General features: G+C 47.4%; 1 protein-coding gene across 1 annotated transcript in view; it reads right to left on the bottom strand.

Annotated features, from left to right (window-relative positions):
- Positions 1-873: 873 nt before the first annotated feature.
- The window catches only part of kiaa0586 (KIAA0586 ortholog), a 130,778-nt gene continuing 114,377 nt past the window's right edge, over positions 874-17,274 (bottom strand). The window contains exons 25-26 of the mRNA XM_056296270.1: positions 16,447-16,528; positions 874-1,881 (exon numbers count right to left, since the gene is read on the bottom strand). Coding sequence (XP_056152245.1) covers positions 1,733-1,881; positions 16,447-16,528 — 231 coding nt within the window. The 3' untranslated portion in view covers positions 874-1,732. The remainder of the gene's footprint in view (positions 1,882-16,446; positions 16,529-17,274) is intronic.

Genomic DNA, 17,274 nt, shown 5'->3' with positions numbered 1-17,274 from the left:
TTTCTTCTAGAGATCACGTCTACCACCCACACTGTCTTCTAGAGATCACGTCTACCGCCCACACTTTCTTCTAGAGATCATGTCTACTGCCCACACTTTCTTCTAGAGATCACGTCTACCACCCACACTTTCTAGATATCATGTCTACTGCCCACACTTTCTTCTAGATATCATGTCTACCACCCACACTTTCTTCTAGAGATCATGTCTACTGCCCACACTTTCTTCTAGAGATCATGTCTATCACCCACACTTTCTTCTATAGGTCATGTCTATCACCCACACTTTCTTCTAGAGGTCACGTCTACCACCCACACTTTCTTCTAGAGGTCATGTCTACTGCCCACACTTTCTTCTAGATATCATGTCTATCACCCACACTTTCTTCTAGAGGTCATGTCTATCACCCACACTTTCTTCTAGATATCATGTCTATCACCCACACTTTCTTCTAGAGGTCACGTCTACTGCCCACACTTTCTTCTAGATATCATGTCTAACAGCCACACTTTCTTCTATAGATCATGTCTACTGCCCACACTTTTTTCTAGATATCATGTCTACCAGCCACACTTTCTTCTATAGATATCATGCCTACAACTGGCAATTTCTTCTAGATGTCATGTCTGCCACCCACACTTTCTTCTAGAGATCACGTCTACCACCCACTTTCTTCTAGATGTCATGTCTACCACCCACACTTTCTTCTAGAGATCACGTCTACCACCCACACTTTCTTCTAGAGATCACGTCTACCACCCACACTTTCTTCTAGAGATCATATCTACCATCCACACTTTCTTCTAGAGATCACGTCTACCACCCACACTTTTTTCTAGATATCATGTCTACTGCCCACACTTTCTTCTAGATATCATGTCTACCACCCACACTTTCTTCTAGAGATCATGTCTACTGCCCACACTTTCTTCTAGAGATCATGTCTATCACCCACACTTTCTTCTAGAGGTCATGTCTATCACCCACACTTTCTTCTAGAGGTCACGTCTACCACCCACACTTTCTTCGAGAGATCATATCAACTGCCCACACTTTCTTCTAGATAGCATGTCTATCACCCACACTTTCTTCTAGAGGTCATGTCTATCACCCACACTTTCTTCTAGATATCATGTCTACTGCCCACACTTTCTTCTAGAGATCACGTCTACCACCCACACTTTCTTCTAGATATCATGTCTACTGCCCACACTTTCTTCTAGAGATCACGTCTACCACCCACACTTTCTTCTAGATATCATGTCTATCACCCACACTTTCTTCTAGAGGTCATGTCTATCACCCACACTTTCTTCTAGAGATCACGTCTACCACCCACACTTTCTTCTAGATATCATGTCTACTGCCCACACTTTCTTCGAGAGATCATGTCAACTGCCCACACTTTCTTCTAGATATCATGTCTATCACCCACACTTTCTTCTAGATATCATGTCTATCACCCACAACTTTCTTCTAGAGGTCACGTCTATCACCCACACTTTCTTCTAGATATCATGTCTACTGCCCACACTTTCTTCTAGAGATCACGTCTACCACCCACACTTTCTTCTAGATATCATGTCTACTGCCCACACTTTCTTCTAGAGATCACGTCTACCACCCACACTTTCTTCTAGATATCATGTCTGCCACCCACACTTTCTTCTAGAGGTCATGTCTGCCACCCACACTTTCTTCTAGATATCATGTCTACCACCCACACTTTCTTCTAGAACACTCCATTGGCAGAGGAATCTGTGTCTGCTGGTCCCTCCAAACCGACCTCCTCCTCCTCCTCTCTCTGCTCCGGCACCACACTGGGAAGATGGACGGACGTCTTCCTGGATGCTCCACTGGGCTCCTCCTGCTCTGTGTGTCCTACAACATGAAACAAACACACCTCAGTCACAGAGGTCAAAGGTGTTCCCATTAAAACATGTCAACCATGTTTTCAACAAGTTCAGGGTTCCCTCTTCTCTCCAGCGCGTGCACGCACACGCACACCAATATTGAGGAACCTTGTTGACTGAGGAATGTATCATTGTGTTTGTTTGAAAGGGGCCCAGAAGTCTGAAGATCTTTAACCCTGACGTTGTGTGTGTCTGTGTATGTCAGTATGTGTGTGTGTATGTCCGCATGTATGTGTATGTCAGTATGTGTGTGTATGTCAGCATGTGTGTGTATGTCAGCATGTGTGTGTATGTCAGCATGTGTGTGTATGTCAGCATGTGTGTGTATGTCAGTATGTGTGTGTATGTCAGCATGTGTGTGTATGTCAGCATGTGTGTGTATGTCAGTATGTGTGTGTGTATGTCCGCATGTGTATGTGTATGTCAGTATGTGTGTGTGTATGTCAGCATGTGTGTGTGTGTATGTCCGCATGTGTGTGTGTATTTCAGTATGTGTGTGTATGTCAGCATGTGTGTGTGTGTATGTCAGTATGTGTGTGTATGTCAGCATGTGTGTGTATGTCAGCATGTGTGTGTATGTCAGCATGTGTGTGTGTGTATGTCAGTATGTGTGTGTATGTCAGCATGTGTGTGTATGTCAGTATGTGTGTGTGTATGTCAGTATGTATGTGTGTGTATGTCAGCATGTGTGTGTGTATGTCAGTATGTGTGTGTGTATGTCCGCATGTGTATGTGTATGTCAGCATGTGTGTGTGTATGTCAGCATGTGTGTGTGTATGTCAGCATGTGTGTGTGTATGTCAGTATGTGTGTGTGTGTGTCAGTATGTGTGTGTGTATGTCAGCATGTGTGTGTGTATGTCAGTATGTGTGTGTGTATGTCAGTATGTGTGTGTGTATGTCAGTATGTGTGTGTGTGTGTGTGTGTGTGTGTGTGTGTGTGTGTGTGTGTGTGTGTGTGTGTGTGTGTGTATGTGTGTGTGTGTGTGTGTGTGTGTGTGTGTGTGTTGTTTAGTCCACCCTGTCAGTTGCACTGCAGCAAGTCTTGTATGTGTTGTGTTCTCTCCAGTCCAGTCAGCTCAGTGTTGGAGTCTGAACTCTTGTCCTTACTGCCAGTCATGACACATGACAGGGGACATGTGTCACCATCTTACAGTGCTGTGAGGGAACCTACTGCCCAGTCCACATGACCCCTGTAACCCCAGTCCACATGACCCCTGTAACCCCAGTCCACATGACCCCTGTAACCCTGTAACCCCAGTCCACATGACCCCTGTAACCCTGTAACCCCAGTCCACATGACCCCTGTAACCCTGTAACCCCAGTCCACATGACCCCTGTAACCCTGTAACCCCAGTCCATATGACCCCTGTAACCCTGTAACCCCAGTCCACATGACCCCTGTAGCCCTGTAACCCCAGTCCACATGACCCCTGTAGCCCTGTAACCCCAGTCCACATGACCCCTGTAACCCTGTAACCCCAGTCCACATGACCCCTGTAACCCTGTAACCCCAGTCCACATGACCCCTGTAACCCTGTAACCCCAGTCCACATGACCACTGTAACCCCAGTCCACATGACCCCTGTAACCCTGTAACCCCAGTCCACATGACCCCTGTAACCCTGTAGCCGCAGTCCACATGACCCCTGTAACCCTGTAACCCCAGTCCACATGACCCCTGTAACCCTGTAACCCCAGTCCACATGACCCCTGTAACCCTGTAGCCGCAGTCCACATGACCACTGTAACCCTGTAGCTGCAGTCCACATGACCCCTGTAACCCTGTAACCCCAGTCCACATGACCCCTGTAACCCTGTAGCCGCAGTCCACATGACCCCTGTAACCCTGTAACCCCAGTCCACATGACCCGTAACCCTGTAGCCGCAGTCCACATGACCACTGTAACCCTGTAACCCCAGTCCACATGACCCCTGTAACCCTGTAACCCCAGTCCACATGACCCCTGTAACCCTGTAGCCGCAGTCCACATGACCCCTGTAACCCTGTAACCCCAGTCCACATGACCCCTGTAACCCTGTAGCCGCAATCCACATGACCCCTGTAACCCTGTAGCCGCAGTCCACATGACCACTGTAACCCTGTAACCCCAGTCCACATGACCCCTGTAACCCTGTAGCCGCAGTCCACATGACCACTGTAACCCTGTAACCCCAGTCCACATGACCCCTGTAACCCTGTAGCCGCAGTCCACATGACCACTGTAACCCTGTAACCCCAGTCCACATGACCCCTGTAACCCTGTAACCCCAGTCCACATGACCACTGTAACCCCAGTCCACATGACCCCTGTAACCCTGTAGCCGCAGTCCACATGACCACTGTAACCCTGTAACCCCAGTCCACATGACCACTGTAACCCTGTAACCCCAGTCCACATGACCACTGTAACCCTGTAGCCGCAGTCCACATGACCACTGTAACCCTGTAACCCCAGTCCACATGACCACTGTAACCCTGTAACCCCAGTCCACATGACCCCTGTAACCCTGTAACCCCAGTCCACATGACCCCTGTAACCCTGTAACCCCAGTCCACATGACCCCTGTAACCCTGTAGCCGCAGTCCACATGACCACTGTAACCTTGTAACCCCAGTCCACATGACCCCTGTAACCCTGTAGCCGCAGTCCACATGACCACTGTAACCCTGTAGCTGCAGTCCACATGACCACTGTAACCCTGTAACCCCAGTCCACATGACCCCTGTAACCCTGTAGCCGCAGTCCACATGACCCCTGTAACCCTGTAACCCCAGTTAATGGCACACACATATCTGCATATGAACTGGTTGTTTCTTTCAGTTGTTATGCCACTGTATTGTTTATAAGGGTGGGACACCTGCAGTCAGGTGAGGACACTGTATTGTTTATAAGGGTGGGACACCTGCAGTCAGGTGAGGACACTGTATAGTTTATAAGGGTGGGACACCTGCAGTCAGGTGAGGACACTGTATTGTTTATAAGGGTGGGACACCTGCAGTCAGGTGAGACACTGTACTGTTTATAAGGGTGGGACACCTGCAGTCAGGTGAGACACTGTACTGTTTATAAGGGTGGGGACACCTGCAGTCAGGTGAGACACTGTACTGTTTATAAGGGTGGGGACACCTGCAGTCAGGTGAGACACTGTATTGTTTATAAGGGTGGGACACCTGCAGTCAGGTGAGACTGTATTGTTTATAAGGGTGGGACACCTGCAGTCAGGTGAGGACACTGTATTGTTTATAAGGGTGGGACACCTGCAGTCAGGTGAGACACTGTACTGTTTATAAGGGTGGGGACACCTGCAGTCAGGTGAGACACTGTATTGTTTATAAGGGTGGGACACCTGCAGTCAGGTGAGACTGTATTGTTTATAAGGGTGGGACACCTGCAGTCAGGTGAGGACACTGTATAGTTTATAAGGGTGGGGACACCTGCAGTTAGGCGAGGACACTGTATTGTTTATAAGGGAGGGGACACCTGCAGTCAGGTGAGGACACTGTATCGTTTATAAGGGTGGGGACACCTGCAGTCAGGTGAGGACACTGTATCGTTTATAAGGGTGGGACACCTGCAGTCAGGTGAGGACACTGTATCGTTTATAAGGGTGGGACACCTGCAGTCAGGTGAGGACACTGTATCGTTTATAAGGGTGGGGACACCTGCAGTCAGGTGAGGACACAGTCGTTTATAAGGGTGGGACACCTGCAGTCAGGTGAGACACTGTATTGTTTATAAGGGTGGGGACACCTGCAGTCAGGTGAGGACACTGTATCGTTTATAAGGGTGGGGACACCTGCAGTCAGGTGAGGACACTGTATCGTTTATAAGGGTGGGGACACCTGCAGTCAGGTGAGGACACTGTATCGTTTATAAGGGAGGGGACACCTACAGTCAGGTGAGGACACTGTATCGTTTATAAGGGAGGGGACACCTGCAGTCAGGTGAGACACTGTATTGTTTATAAGGGAGGGGACACCTGCAGTCAGGTGAGACACTGTATCGTTTATAAGGGTGGGGACACCTGCAGTCAGGCGAGGACACTGTATCGTTTATAAGGGTGGGGACACCTGCAGTCAGGTGAGACACTGTATCGTTTATAGGGTGGGACACCTGCAGTCAGGTGAGGACACTGTATCGTTTATAAGGGTGGGGACACCTGCAGTCAGGTGAGGACACAGTCGTTTATAAGGGTGGGACACCTGCAGTCAGGTGAGACACTGTATTGTTTATAAGGGTGGGGACACTGTATTGTTTATAAGGGTGGGGACACCTGCAGTCAGGTGAGGACACTGTATTGTTTATAAGGGTGGGGACACCTGCAGTCAGGTGAGGACACTGTATTGTTTATAAGGGTGGGGACACCTGCAGTCAGGTGAGACACTGTATCGTTTATAAGGGTGGGGACACCTGCAGTCAGGTGAGACACTGTATCGTTTATAAGGGTGGGACACCTGCAGTCAGGTGAGACACTGTATCGTTTATAAGGGTGGGACACCTGCAGTCAGGTGAGACACTGTATCGTTTATAAGGGTGGGACACCTGCAGTCAGGTGAGACACTGTATTGTTTATAAGGGTGGGGACACTGTATTGTTTATAAGGGTGGGGACACCTGCAGTCAGGAGAGGACACTGTATTGTTTATAAGGGTGGGGACACCTGCAGTCAGGTGAGACACTGTATTGTTTATAAGGGTGGGACACCTGCAGTCAGGTGAGGACACTGTATTGTTTATAAGGGTGGGGACACCTGCAGTCCAAGATGTCCCTTAGGGCCCAGACAGACCAGACCGACTGCTGCATCGCCTCACGTCGCCTGCCGTTTGGGCCACAAAGCAGCACTGAACACACTGCAAGTAGTACAGCCAGCTAGCATGTAGCTTCTGCACTGACTGGCTAAGCTGAACAGCCAATCAGAGTGACCTGTCTCACCCACGGGCTCCACTGATTCAACATGCTGACTCGGCGGATGGGTCCGACTAGTGCCGACGGTAGGGTCACAGACGCTCACCGACGGCCCGACATTGTTCCAGGGCGCCTTCGGCTGAAGAGGTGACTTCGCTGAGGGATGAAGGCTCATTAAGTATAAGGCCGAGTTGTTTAAGTTGCGTTGTAACTCCTGCAGTCGTGCCGTCTTTAGTTCTCAAGGCTTTTGTGTCTTCATGCAGTCTTTACTTCTGGTGTAAGACAGGGTCTACTGTTGGGACAGACCACCACTTCCCTCGTGGCTACCACCCTGTCGACGCAGAACGTCATGTAATCCGTTATGGTGAGAGAAGCCTCATGCAGGTCTGGAGCATGGAGCATGGACCAAGCTGCAGACATAACCCCCCCCCCCACTCCACTGGCAGGACGTGCCAGAGCGGTCAGTAACCATCCAGGTGGACCCCCCCCCCCACTCCACTGGCAGGACGTGCCCGAGCGGTCAGTAACCATCCAGGTGGACCCCCCCCCCCCCCCACTCCACTGGCAGGACATGCCAGAGCGGTCAGTAACCATCCAGGTGGACCCCCCCCCCACTCCACTGGCAGGACGTGCCAGAGCGGTCAGTAACCATCCAGGTGGACCCCCCCCCCCCACCCCGCTGGCAGGACGTGCCCGAGCGGTCAGTAACCATCCAGGTGGACCCCCCCCCCCACTCCGCTGGCAGGACATGCCAGAGCGGTCAGTAACCATCCAGGTGGACCCCCCCCCACTCCGCTGGCAGGACGCGCCAGAGCGGTCAGTAACCATCCAGGTGGACCACCCCCCCCCACCCCCCCACTCCGCTGGCAGGACACGTCAGAGCGGTCGGCTCACACAGCGAGTAGCCATCCAGGTGGAGCAGAAAGTCCGGGACTCCCTGGTGAAGCCAGGTCTCAGTGAACACCACAAGATTAGAGTCCCGGTATTCAGCTCCTTCTTGTTGACGCGACGCTCGCCCATCTTACTTATCAAGACGTCTCATCTGACGACACAGCAGTGATGTACCAGTTCATCAGTGGAGACGTTATGCTCTGCTACTACAGCTACTGCTAATACTGCTGCTACTACTACTGCTACTGCTACTACTACTACTGCTACTGCTACTGCTACTACTACTACTGCTACTGCTACTGCTACTACTACTGCTACTGCTACTGCTACTACTACTACTGCTACTGCTACTGCTACTGCTACTACTGCTACTACTACTACTGCTACTGCTACTGCTACTACTACTACTGCTACTGCTACTACTACTACTGCTACTACAGCTACTGCTAATACTGCTACTACTACTGCTACTACAGCTACTGCTACTACTGCTACTGCTACTACTACTACTGCTACTGCTACTGCTACTGCTACTACTGCTACTACTACTACTACTACTGCTACTACAGCTACTGCTAATACTGCTACTACTACTACTGCTACTGCTACTACTACTACTGCTACTGCTACTGCTACTACTACTACTGCTACTGCTACTGCTACTACTACTGCTACTGCTACTACTACTACTGCTACTGCTACTGCTACTACTACTGCTACTGCTACTACTGCTACTGCTACTGCTACTACTACTGCTACTGCTACTACTACTACTGCTACTGCTACTGCTGCTACTGCTACTGCTACTGCTACTACTACTACTGCTACTACTACTACTACTACTGCTTTCAGCTGCTCCCGTTAGGGGGCGCCACAGCGGATCATCCCTTTCCTTCTATTCCTGTCCTGTGCATCTTCCTCTGTCTCACCAGCCACCTGCATGTCCTCCCTCACCACATCCATAAACCTCCTCTTTGGCCTTCCTCTTCTCCTCTTCCCTGGCAGCTCCATATTCAGCATCCTTCTCCCAGTATACCCAGCATCTCTCCTCCACACATGTCCACACCATCTCAACCTTATCTCTCTTGCTTTGTCTCCAAACCAAAAAGTGGAGACGCTATCCTGATCCAAACTTGCGTCATAATCATAACATCTTTTTTATTACTTTTTTACCTTTTCCACCTTCATTGGATAGTGACAGTAGAGAGAGACAGGAAAGGCAGGGGATGAGATGCAGAAAAGGGCTCGGGCCGGATTTGAACCCAGGCTGCTGCAGTAAGGACTCAGCCTTATGTGGTACCCCTCTAGCAGGTGAGCCCCGGGGCGCCCCCACAATCTAAACATTTGTCCCGTTTTTAGCGCCACCACCATCCAGCTTCAACAAAAGCAGCTCATTTCTGCCATACGCCTGTTTGACTGGTGAAACACGAAAGAATTTGTGATTTTAGGGTTCATATTTGTACAGGAAGTAATCACCAGCTGGTCAGTACCGTACTGTGTCGTTCTCTGCATGCCTGTGATTTTAGGGTTCATATTTGTACAGGAAGTATCACCAGCTGGTCAGTACCGTACTGTGTCGTTCTCTGCTTGCCTGTGATTTTAGGGTTCATATTTGTACAGGAAGTAATCACCAGCTGGTCAGTACCGTACTGTGTCGTTCTCTGCTTGCCTGTGATTTTAGGGTTCATATTTGTACAGGAAGTAATCACCAGCTGGTCAGTACCGTACTGTGTCGTTCTCTGCTTGCCTGTGATTTTAGGGTTCATATTTGTAAAGGAAGTAATCACCAGCTGGTCAGTACCGTACTGTGTCGTTCTCTGCTTGCCTGTGATTTTAGGGTTCATATTTGTACAGGAAGTAACCATCAGCTGGTCAGTACCGTACTGTGTCGTTCTCTGGTTGCCTGTGATTTTAGGGTTCATATTTATACAGGAAGTAATCACCAGCTGGTCAGTACCGTACTGTGTCGTTCTCTGCTTGCCTGTGATTTTAGGGTTCATATTTATACAGGAAGTAATCACCAGCTGGTCAGTACCGTACTGTGTCGTTCTCTGCTTGCCTGTGATTTTAGGGTTCATATTTGTACAGGAAGTAATCACCAGCTGGTCAGTACCGTACTGTGTCGTTCTCTGGTTGCCTGTGATTTTAGGGTTCATATTTGTACAGGAAGTAATCACCAGCTGGTCAGTACCGTACTGTGTCGTTCTCTGGTTGCCTGTGATTTTAGGGTTCATATTTGTACAGGAAGTAATCACCAGCTGGTCAGTACCGTACTGTGTCGTTCTCTGGTTGCCTGTGATTTTAGGGTTCATATTTGTAAAGGAAGTAATCACCAGCTGGTCAGTACCGTACTGTGTCGTTCTCTGCTTGCCTGTGATTTTAGGGTTCATATTTGTACAGGAAGTAATCACCAGCTGGTCAGTACCGTACTGTGTCGTTCTCTGCTTGCCTGTGATTTTAGGGTTCATATTTATACAGGAAGTAATCACCAGCTGGTCAGTACCGTACTGTGTCGTTCTCTGGTTGCCTGTGATTTTAGGGTTCATATTTGTAAAGGAAGTAATCACCAGCTGGTCAGTACCGTACTGTGTCGTTCTCTGCTTGCCTGTGATTTTAGGGTTCATATTTTTACAGGAAGTAATCACCAGCTGGTCAGTACCGTACTGTGTCGTTCTCTGCATGCCTGTGATTTTAGGGTTCATATTTGTACAGGAAGTAATCACCAGCTGGTCAGTACCGTACTGCGTCATTCTCTGCTTGCCTGTGATTTTAGGGTTCATATTTGTACAGGAAGTATCACCAGCTGGTCAGTACCGTACTGTGTCGTTCTCTGCTTGCCTGTGATTTTAGGGTTCATATTTATACAGGAAGTAATCACCAGCTGGTCAGTACCGTACTGTGTCGTTCTCTGGTTGCCTGTGATTTTAGGGTTCATATTTGTACAGGAAGTAATCACCAGCTGGTCAGTACCGTACTGTGTCGTTCTCTGCATGCCTGTGATTTTAGGGTTCATATTTGTACAGGAAGTAATCACCAGCTGGTCAGTACCGTACTGTGTCGTTCTCTGCTTGCCTGTGATTTTAGGGTTCATATTTGTACAGGAAGTAATCACCAGCTGGTCAGTACCGTACTGCGTCGTTCTCTGCTTGCCTGTGATTTTAGGGTTCATATTTGTACAGGAAGTATCACCAGCTGGTCAGTACCGTACTGTGTCGTTCTCTGCTTGCCTGTGATTTTAGGGTTCATATTTGTACAGGAAGTAATCACCAGCTGGTCAGTACCGTACTGTGTCGTTCTCTGGTCGTCAGGGATGGTGAAGTTGCAAGAACTTATCATGTGGTGAAACAAAACTACAGTTTTCTGTCCTCTCAGCACATCCACAAGCCCGAGTTCAGCAGTCCTGATAAACCAGCTCCACCAGCTCCTGCTGGTCCTCTGGCCAGGTCGGGTCGATCTGGTTTATCAGGACTGTTTGTGAAGCTCTGATGGAGGGAAGAACACGGGACGTGAATGGAGGACGAGCTCTATGTTGAACTGCAGAGAATCTGGTTTCATGTCTACACATGATAAAGGCAGCTGGACCAAGCAGATAAAACCAGATCCACATACAGAGGAAAACAGACCCCTCTGTGTGTGTGTGTGTGTGTGTGTGTGTGTGTGTGTGTGTGTGTGTGTGTGTGTGTGTGTGTGTGTGTGTGTGTGTGTGTATATGTGTGTCATCCTCCCACCTCCTTACTCATGTGTCCACAGTGGTCTAACACAAAACAATGGCAGATCTTTAGTTAGCGTGTCATGTGTGTGTTCTTGTTCTTCCATCTTTGTGAGGACCAGTTTGAGTGAGGACATTTCGACCGGGCCTCACTTCTTGAAGTGTGTGTTAGGGTCAGGACTTTGGTTTAGGGTTAAGGTTGGAACTAGGATTAGGTTAAACGTAGGGTAAGTGTTCAGGTTAGGCATGTAGTTGTGATGGGGAAGGCCATTGTTAAGGGTAGGGAGTTGGATGTAGTCAATGAGGGTCCTCACAAAGATAGAGGTACAAGAATGTGCCTGTGTGTGCATGCGTGTGCGTGTCTGTGTGTGTGTGTGTGTGTTTGTGTCTGTGTATTGTCCGGTCATTTCCTGATCCCTGTAATCCTGCAGCATCCTGTACAGAACTCCCCTCAGCTCTGGAAGGTCTCTTGTATGTTGGCCGTGTGACCTACTGACCCGCGCTGCTGATATTCATCACTCACATGCAGATTTACTATTTGCCATTCTAATATGTACTACTTCAATACTACTGCTCATGTTATGAAATGTACTAGTCTCATCATATGATGTCCCATTGTGTTTTAGGACAACACAAATGTTGTAGATGGAACATGTGAGTCACATTTCAGGGGAATAAATCAGGTTAGTGGAGGACTGCAGCTATAAACAAAATGTTCCAGACTCTCTCTCGCTCTCTCTCTCTCTCTCTCTCTCTCTCTCTCTCTCTCTCTCTCTCTCTCTCTCTCTCTCGCTCTCTCTCTCTCTCTCTCTCTCTCTCTCTCTCTCACACACACACACACACACACACAGTCTTACTAATTCAGGCCTGTTGTGTTGTGTAAACATTACCATATATGGCCTGAGCTGACTACAGTAACACACAGACGGAGACACATCATTCCAAAATGTCTCATTCTTGGATGCTTAAATTCACATTTGCAGATCTTGAGCAAACCATAAATAACTCGTTGGGTTTGGATGATCAACCAACAGAGTGACGAAGAAGAACGAGTATATTAGAGGGACAGCTCAGGTTGGACGGTTTGGAGACAAAGCAAGAGATAAGGTTGAGATGGTTTGGACATGTGTGGAGGAGAGATGCTGGGTATATTGGGAGAAGGACGCTGAATATGGAGCTGCCAGGGAAGAGGAGAAGAAGAAGGCCAAAGAGGAGGTTTATGGATGTGGTGAGGGAGGACATGCAGGTGGCTGGTGTGACAGAGGAAGATGCAGAGGACAGGAAGAGATGGAAACGGATGATCCACTGTGGCGCCCCCTAACAGGAGCAGCCGAAAGTACTATTAGTAGTAGTAGTAGTAGTAGTAGTAGTAGTAGTAGTTTTGATGATCTACCAACAGGGATTTCAGTACAGCTGTGGATGAGCTGAGAGAGAAGGGAAGAACAGCTTTCTTCACCAACTGAACAAAAGTCAAATTGAAATCCCAGTATCCACTAAGTCCACTAACCAACCCAAACCATCAGAACCTGCAGCATAGGGGCAGAACCAGGCCAGTATCCACTACATACTCCACGTTCTACTATCATGTCAAGTCCAGTACCAACCAGGATCAGCGCTGAACCAGGTCCAGCTGTCTTCCTGTTGGCTGGTCCTGAAACAGCCCAAGAACCAGACAAGGAGAGCATCCACTAAACCTCCCAGTAGAGCTGTGCGATATGACCAAAATCTCATATCACGATATAGGTCATTCATATCACGATACTGATACATATCATGATATATGTCTTTCATAACACGATACCGATTCATATCACGATATAGATCATTCATATCAAGATACTGATACATATCATGATATATGTCTTTCATAACACGATACCGATTCATATCACGATATAGGTCATTCATATCACGATACTGATACATATCATGATATATGTCTTTCATAACACGATACCGATTCATATCACGATATAGATCATTCATATCAAGATACTGATACATATCATGATATATGTCTTTCGTAACACGATTCCGATTCATATCATGATATAGATCATTCATATCAAGATACTGATGCATATCATGATATATGTCTTTCATAACACGATTCCGATTCATATCATGATATAGATCATTCATATCAAGATACTGATACATATCATGATATATGTCTTTCATAACACGATTCCGATTCATATCATGATATAGATCATTCATATCAAGATACTGATGCATATCATGATATATGTCTTTCATAACACGATACCAATTCATATCACGATATAGATCATTCATATCAAGATACTGATACATATCATGATATATGTCTTTCATAACACGATACCGATTCATATCACGATATAGATCATTCATATCACGATACTTATACATATCATGATATATGTCTTTCATAACACGATACCAATTCATATCACGATGTAGATCATTCATATCACGATACTGATACATATCTCGTTATGGGTCATTCATATCACGATACTGATACATATTACGTTATGGGCCATTCATATCACGATACCGATACATATCATGATATATGTCTTTCATAACACGATACCAATTCATATCGCGATGCCGATACATATCATGATATAGATATATGCCATTCATATCACGATACCGATACATATCACGGTATGGGTCATTCATATCATGATACGATACATATTATGATATAGATATATGTCGTTCATATCACGATACCGATACATATCACGATGTGGCATTCATGTCACAATACCGATAATATCACGATATGCCATTAATGTCACGATACCGATACATATCACGATGTGGGTCGTTCATATCACGATACTGATAGATATCACGATACAGCACGTTTTCTGTAAATTCACTGAATAAATGGTTTATATAAACTGACCACATGGAAAGGCCTATTTCCTATTACATTTTGAATTATATACTTGACAAAAAAGGTACTTACTAATATTTTATTATTTTTCTCCTTTTATTCAGAACCTTTGCGCAAATTTTCAGTTAAGCATGTAAAAATTGCACATATACCTTACGGATTTCCTCCTCTAGTTTGGCTGACACTCTTGATATAAATGAGGCAACCCGACTTGAGTGAAGTGTTTGTGGCTTGGCATTGTGTACCTTGGTCGAGTGTTCATACCAACTCACAAAACCCCCGTTTCTCCACCATGTAAATTGGGGCCATGTCTTTGCAGATGTAAGTTGCAGCAGCAGTCGTTATCTCCTTCCATCTCTGTGATTCTTTGACATATGGCGTGCTACGGGCAAACGCCTCTTGCAACGTCTGAGCCTGGGGTTTGTTTTGAGCACTCGACTGTGCTTTTGCGGCTCTCATGTAGACTCTCTCCGCACTGTTTGACATGACTCTTGTGCAGGTGGTAAAAGAGGCTAGTGGTGTTTGAGTCTGTTGTGGGGACCGGCGTGCGGCATATTTTGCGAAGTACGGTTTTTCTGGTCCGTGTCAGACTTTTCATACCCAAACCAACTCCATACGACAGAAGTAGCCCCTCTTTTAGGTACAAGCTCCTCGTTTTGTCCTGGCTGGTTGGAGGAATTACCCCGTTCTTTGTTTATGTTCACTGTCCTCCATGTTTGTATTGCCTTCATGCAAATCTTCTGCCTGTGTCCGTGCTGTGCAAAGAGCAGAAAGGGTCGTCCAAATGACGACAAATATTGCTGTAAAGTGTGATTTGTGACACAACGAAATAAACGATAGAGTTTAATATGAAACGATAGACGTTTTCTATCGTCACACGATATATCTGGTCGTATTGCACAGCCCTGCCTCCCAGTGAAGCTGAATTGTGTTTGGCCAAACAGACAAACAAAGCCAGGAGAGCAGGAAGTGTTGCAGGCCGACTGACAGGACGAAGAGGACGTGCTAACATGAACAGACTGCTGATAGACACAGGCAGACAGACGGGCCAACGAGCTGACGCTCAGTCTGCTCTGATCAAATGAACAGGATCTCCTCACTCCATGTTCTGCCACAGAGCCTGCAGGTCTTCAGGGTGGAAAACTCGTGGCCTGCTGTCACATGAGGAGAAATAAGCATCACTGCTGATGAAGAGCTCCACCCATACCATGATGATACATGATACAGTGGAACTAGATGAGTGCTCTCAGTAGAGAGCAGATCTCCACCAGCCGTATCTCCTCTTCTCCGGTGCTCCGAGTTGGACCAAAAAGCAGCTCAGCAGTTAGAACTCCATCACAGTATCAAACAGGTTCTTCAAAGGTTCTGAATCACCACAACCATGAGAGGTCCTTCATCATACGTACAGTTGTAACTGTGCACAAACACTATCAGGCTGACAGGCCCAGTAGTAGGGAGATTAGCAGCACACACACACACACACACACACACGTACACACACACCCATAGACACACATACACACACAAACACACATACACACACACACATACACACACGTACACACACATACACACACGTACACACACACACATACACACACACACACACACACACACTCACATACACACATACACACACAAACACACACACACTATTATATGACTTTTAGGCAGCGTCCACGTCAGTCTTGCTCATCCTGGAAGCAAACAGTGGCCCAGGACCAACTTGCTCTCCTACGGCCAGCAAAACCTCCTGCACCGTCTCGCTGGGCTCCAGCGGGACTATCCCAATCCCATGACGGATGGACAGAGTCAGCGTCTCGGAGGACACCATTCCTCCTAACAACAACCCGACTAAACCACTAACACTCGGTAAAAAGTCCTGAGAGAGTCTACCTGATCATTCACTTAGCACAGCTGAGGATTACAGGGAAATCCCCAGAAATACAGCACACAACTCAAACCTCACACTCACCACCCAACCTCCCAGCATGCACTGCAGAGAGAGAGAGAGAGAGAGAGACAGACAGACAGACAGAGAGGGGGGCACATTGCCTTCTCGTGTGGAGTAGGAGACAGCAGAGTGAAGGTGCAGACAGCCAGAACTGGTGTATGTGTGTGTGTGTGTACCTGGGTCTGTCTCCTCATACTGTCTGACCATGATGGGAGCCGGCCTGAGGGCCTCAGGGGTCTGTAGGGGTCCAGCCTCAGCCTGGACACACACACACACACACACACACAACACGAAGAATGTGTTTGGTCTGGTCCGTGGGATAAGTTTATTTTAATGACGTTAAGATTAGTTTAGTCTATTTAGTTTATGTGAACTTTGTTTAATCTAGGATGATCTAGTTTAAAGGTTCCTGCCGGGTCTGGCCTAGTGGACTCCATTTTGGACCAGTCTATTTTGTCAGGCCTTCATCATCCCTGCTACACATATCACAGACATCACAAGTAAACCAGCTGACACCAGAAATAACAGCTTTGTCCTGTCTCATCTAGTGTGTGATGGTTTTGAGGTTCTGAGGAAGAGGAAGAGGGGAAGAGAGACCGAGACGTGAGGTTGGGTGAAAGAGGAAGAGGGGAAGAGAGAGACAGAGACGTGTGAGGTTGGGAGAAAGAGGAAGAGTGGAAGAGAGAGACAGAGACATGTGAGGTTGTGAGGAAGAGGAAGAGGAGAAGAGAGAGACAGAGACATGTGAGGTTGTGAGGAAGAGGAAGAGGGGAAGAGAGAGACAGAGACATGTGAGGTTGGGAGAAAGAGGAAGAGGGGAAGAGAGAGACAGAGACATGTGAGGTTGGGAGAAAGAGGAAGAGGGGAAGAGAGAGACAGAGACATGTGAGGTTGGAAGAAAGAGGAAGAGGGGAAGAGAGAGACAGAGACATGTGAGGTTGTGAGGAAGAGGAAGAGGAGAAGAGAGAGACAGAGACATGTGAGGTTGGGAGAAAGAGGAAGAA

Source organism: Lampris incognitus, chromosome 16, assembly GCF_029633865.1.
Source record: "Lampris incognitus isolate fLamInc1 chromosome 16, fLamInc1.hap2, whole genome shotgun sequence".
NCBI classification, from domain to species: domain Eukaryota; kingdom Metazoa; phylum Chordata; class Actinopteri; order Lampriformes; family Lampridae; genus Lampris; species Lampris incognitus.
Note: the sequence above shows the minus strand (reverse complement) of the source record. Positions and strands in the feature narration are given on the sequence as shown.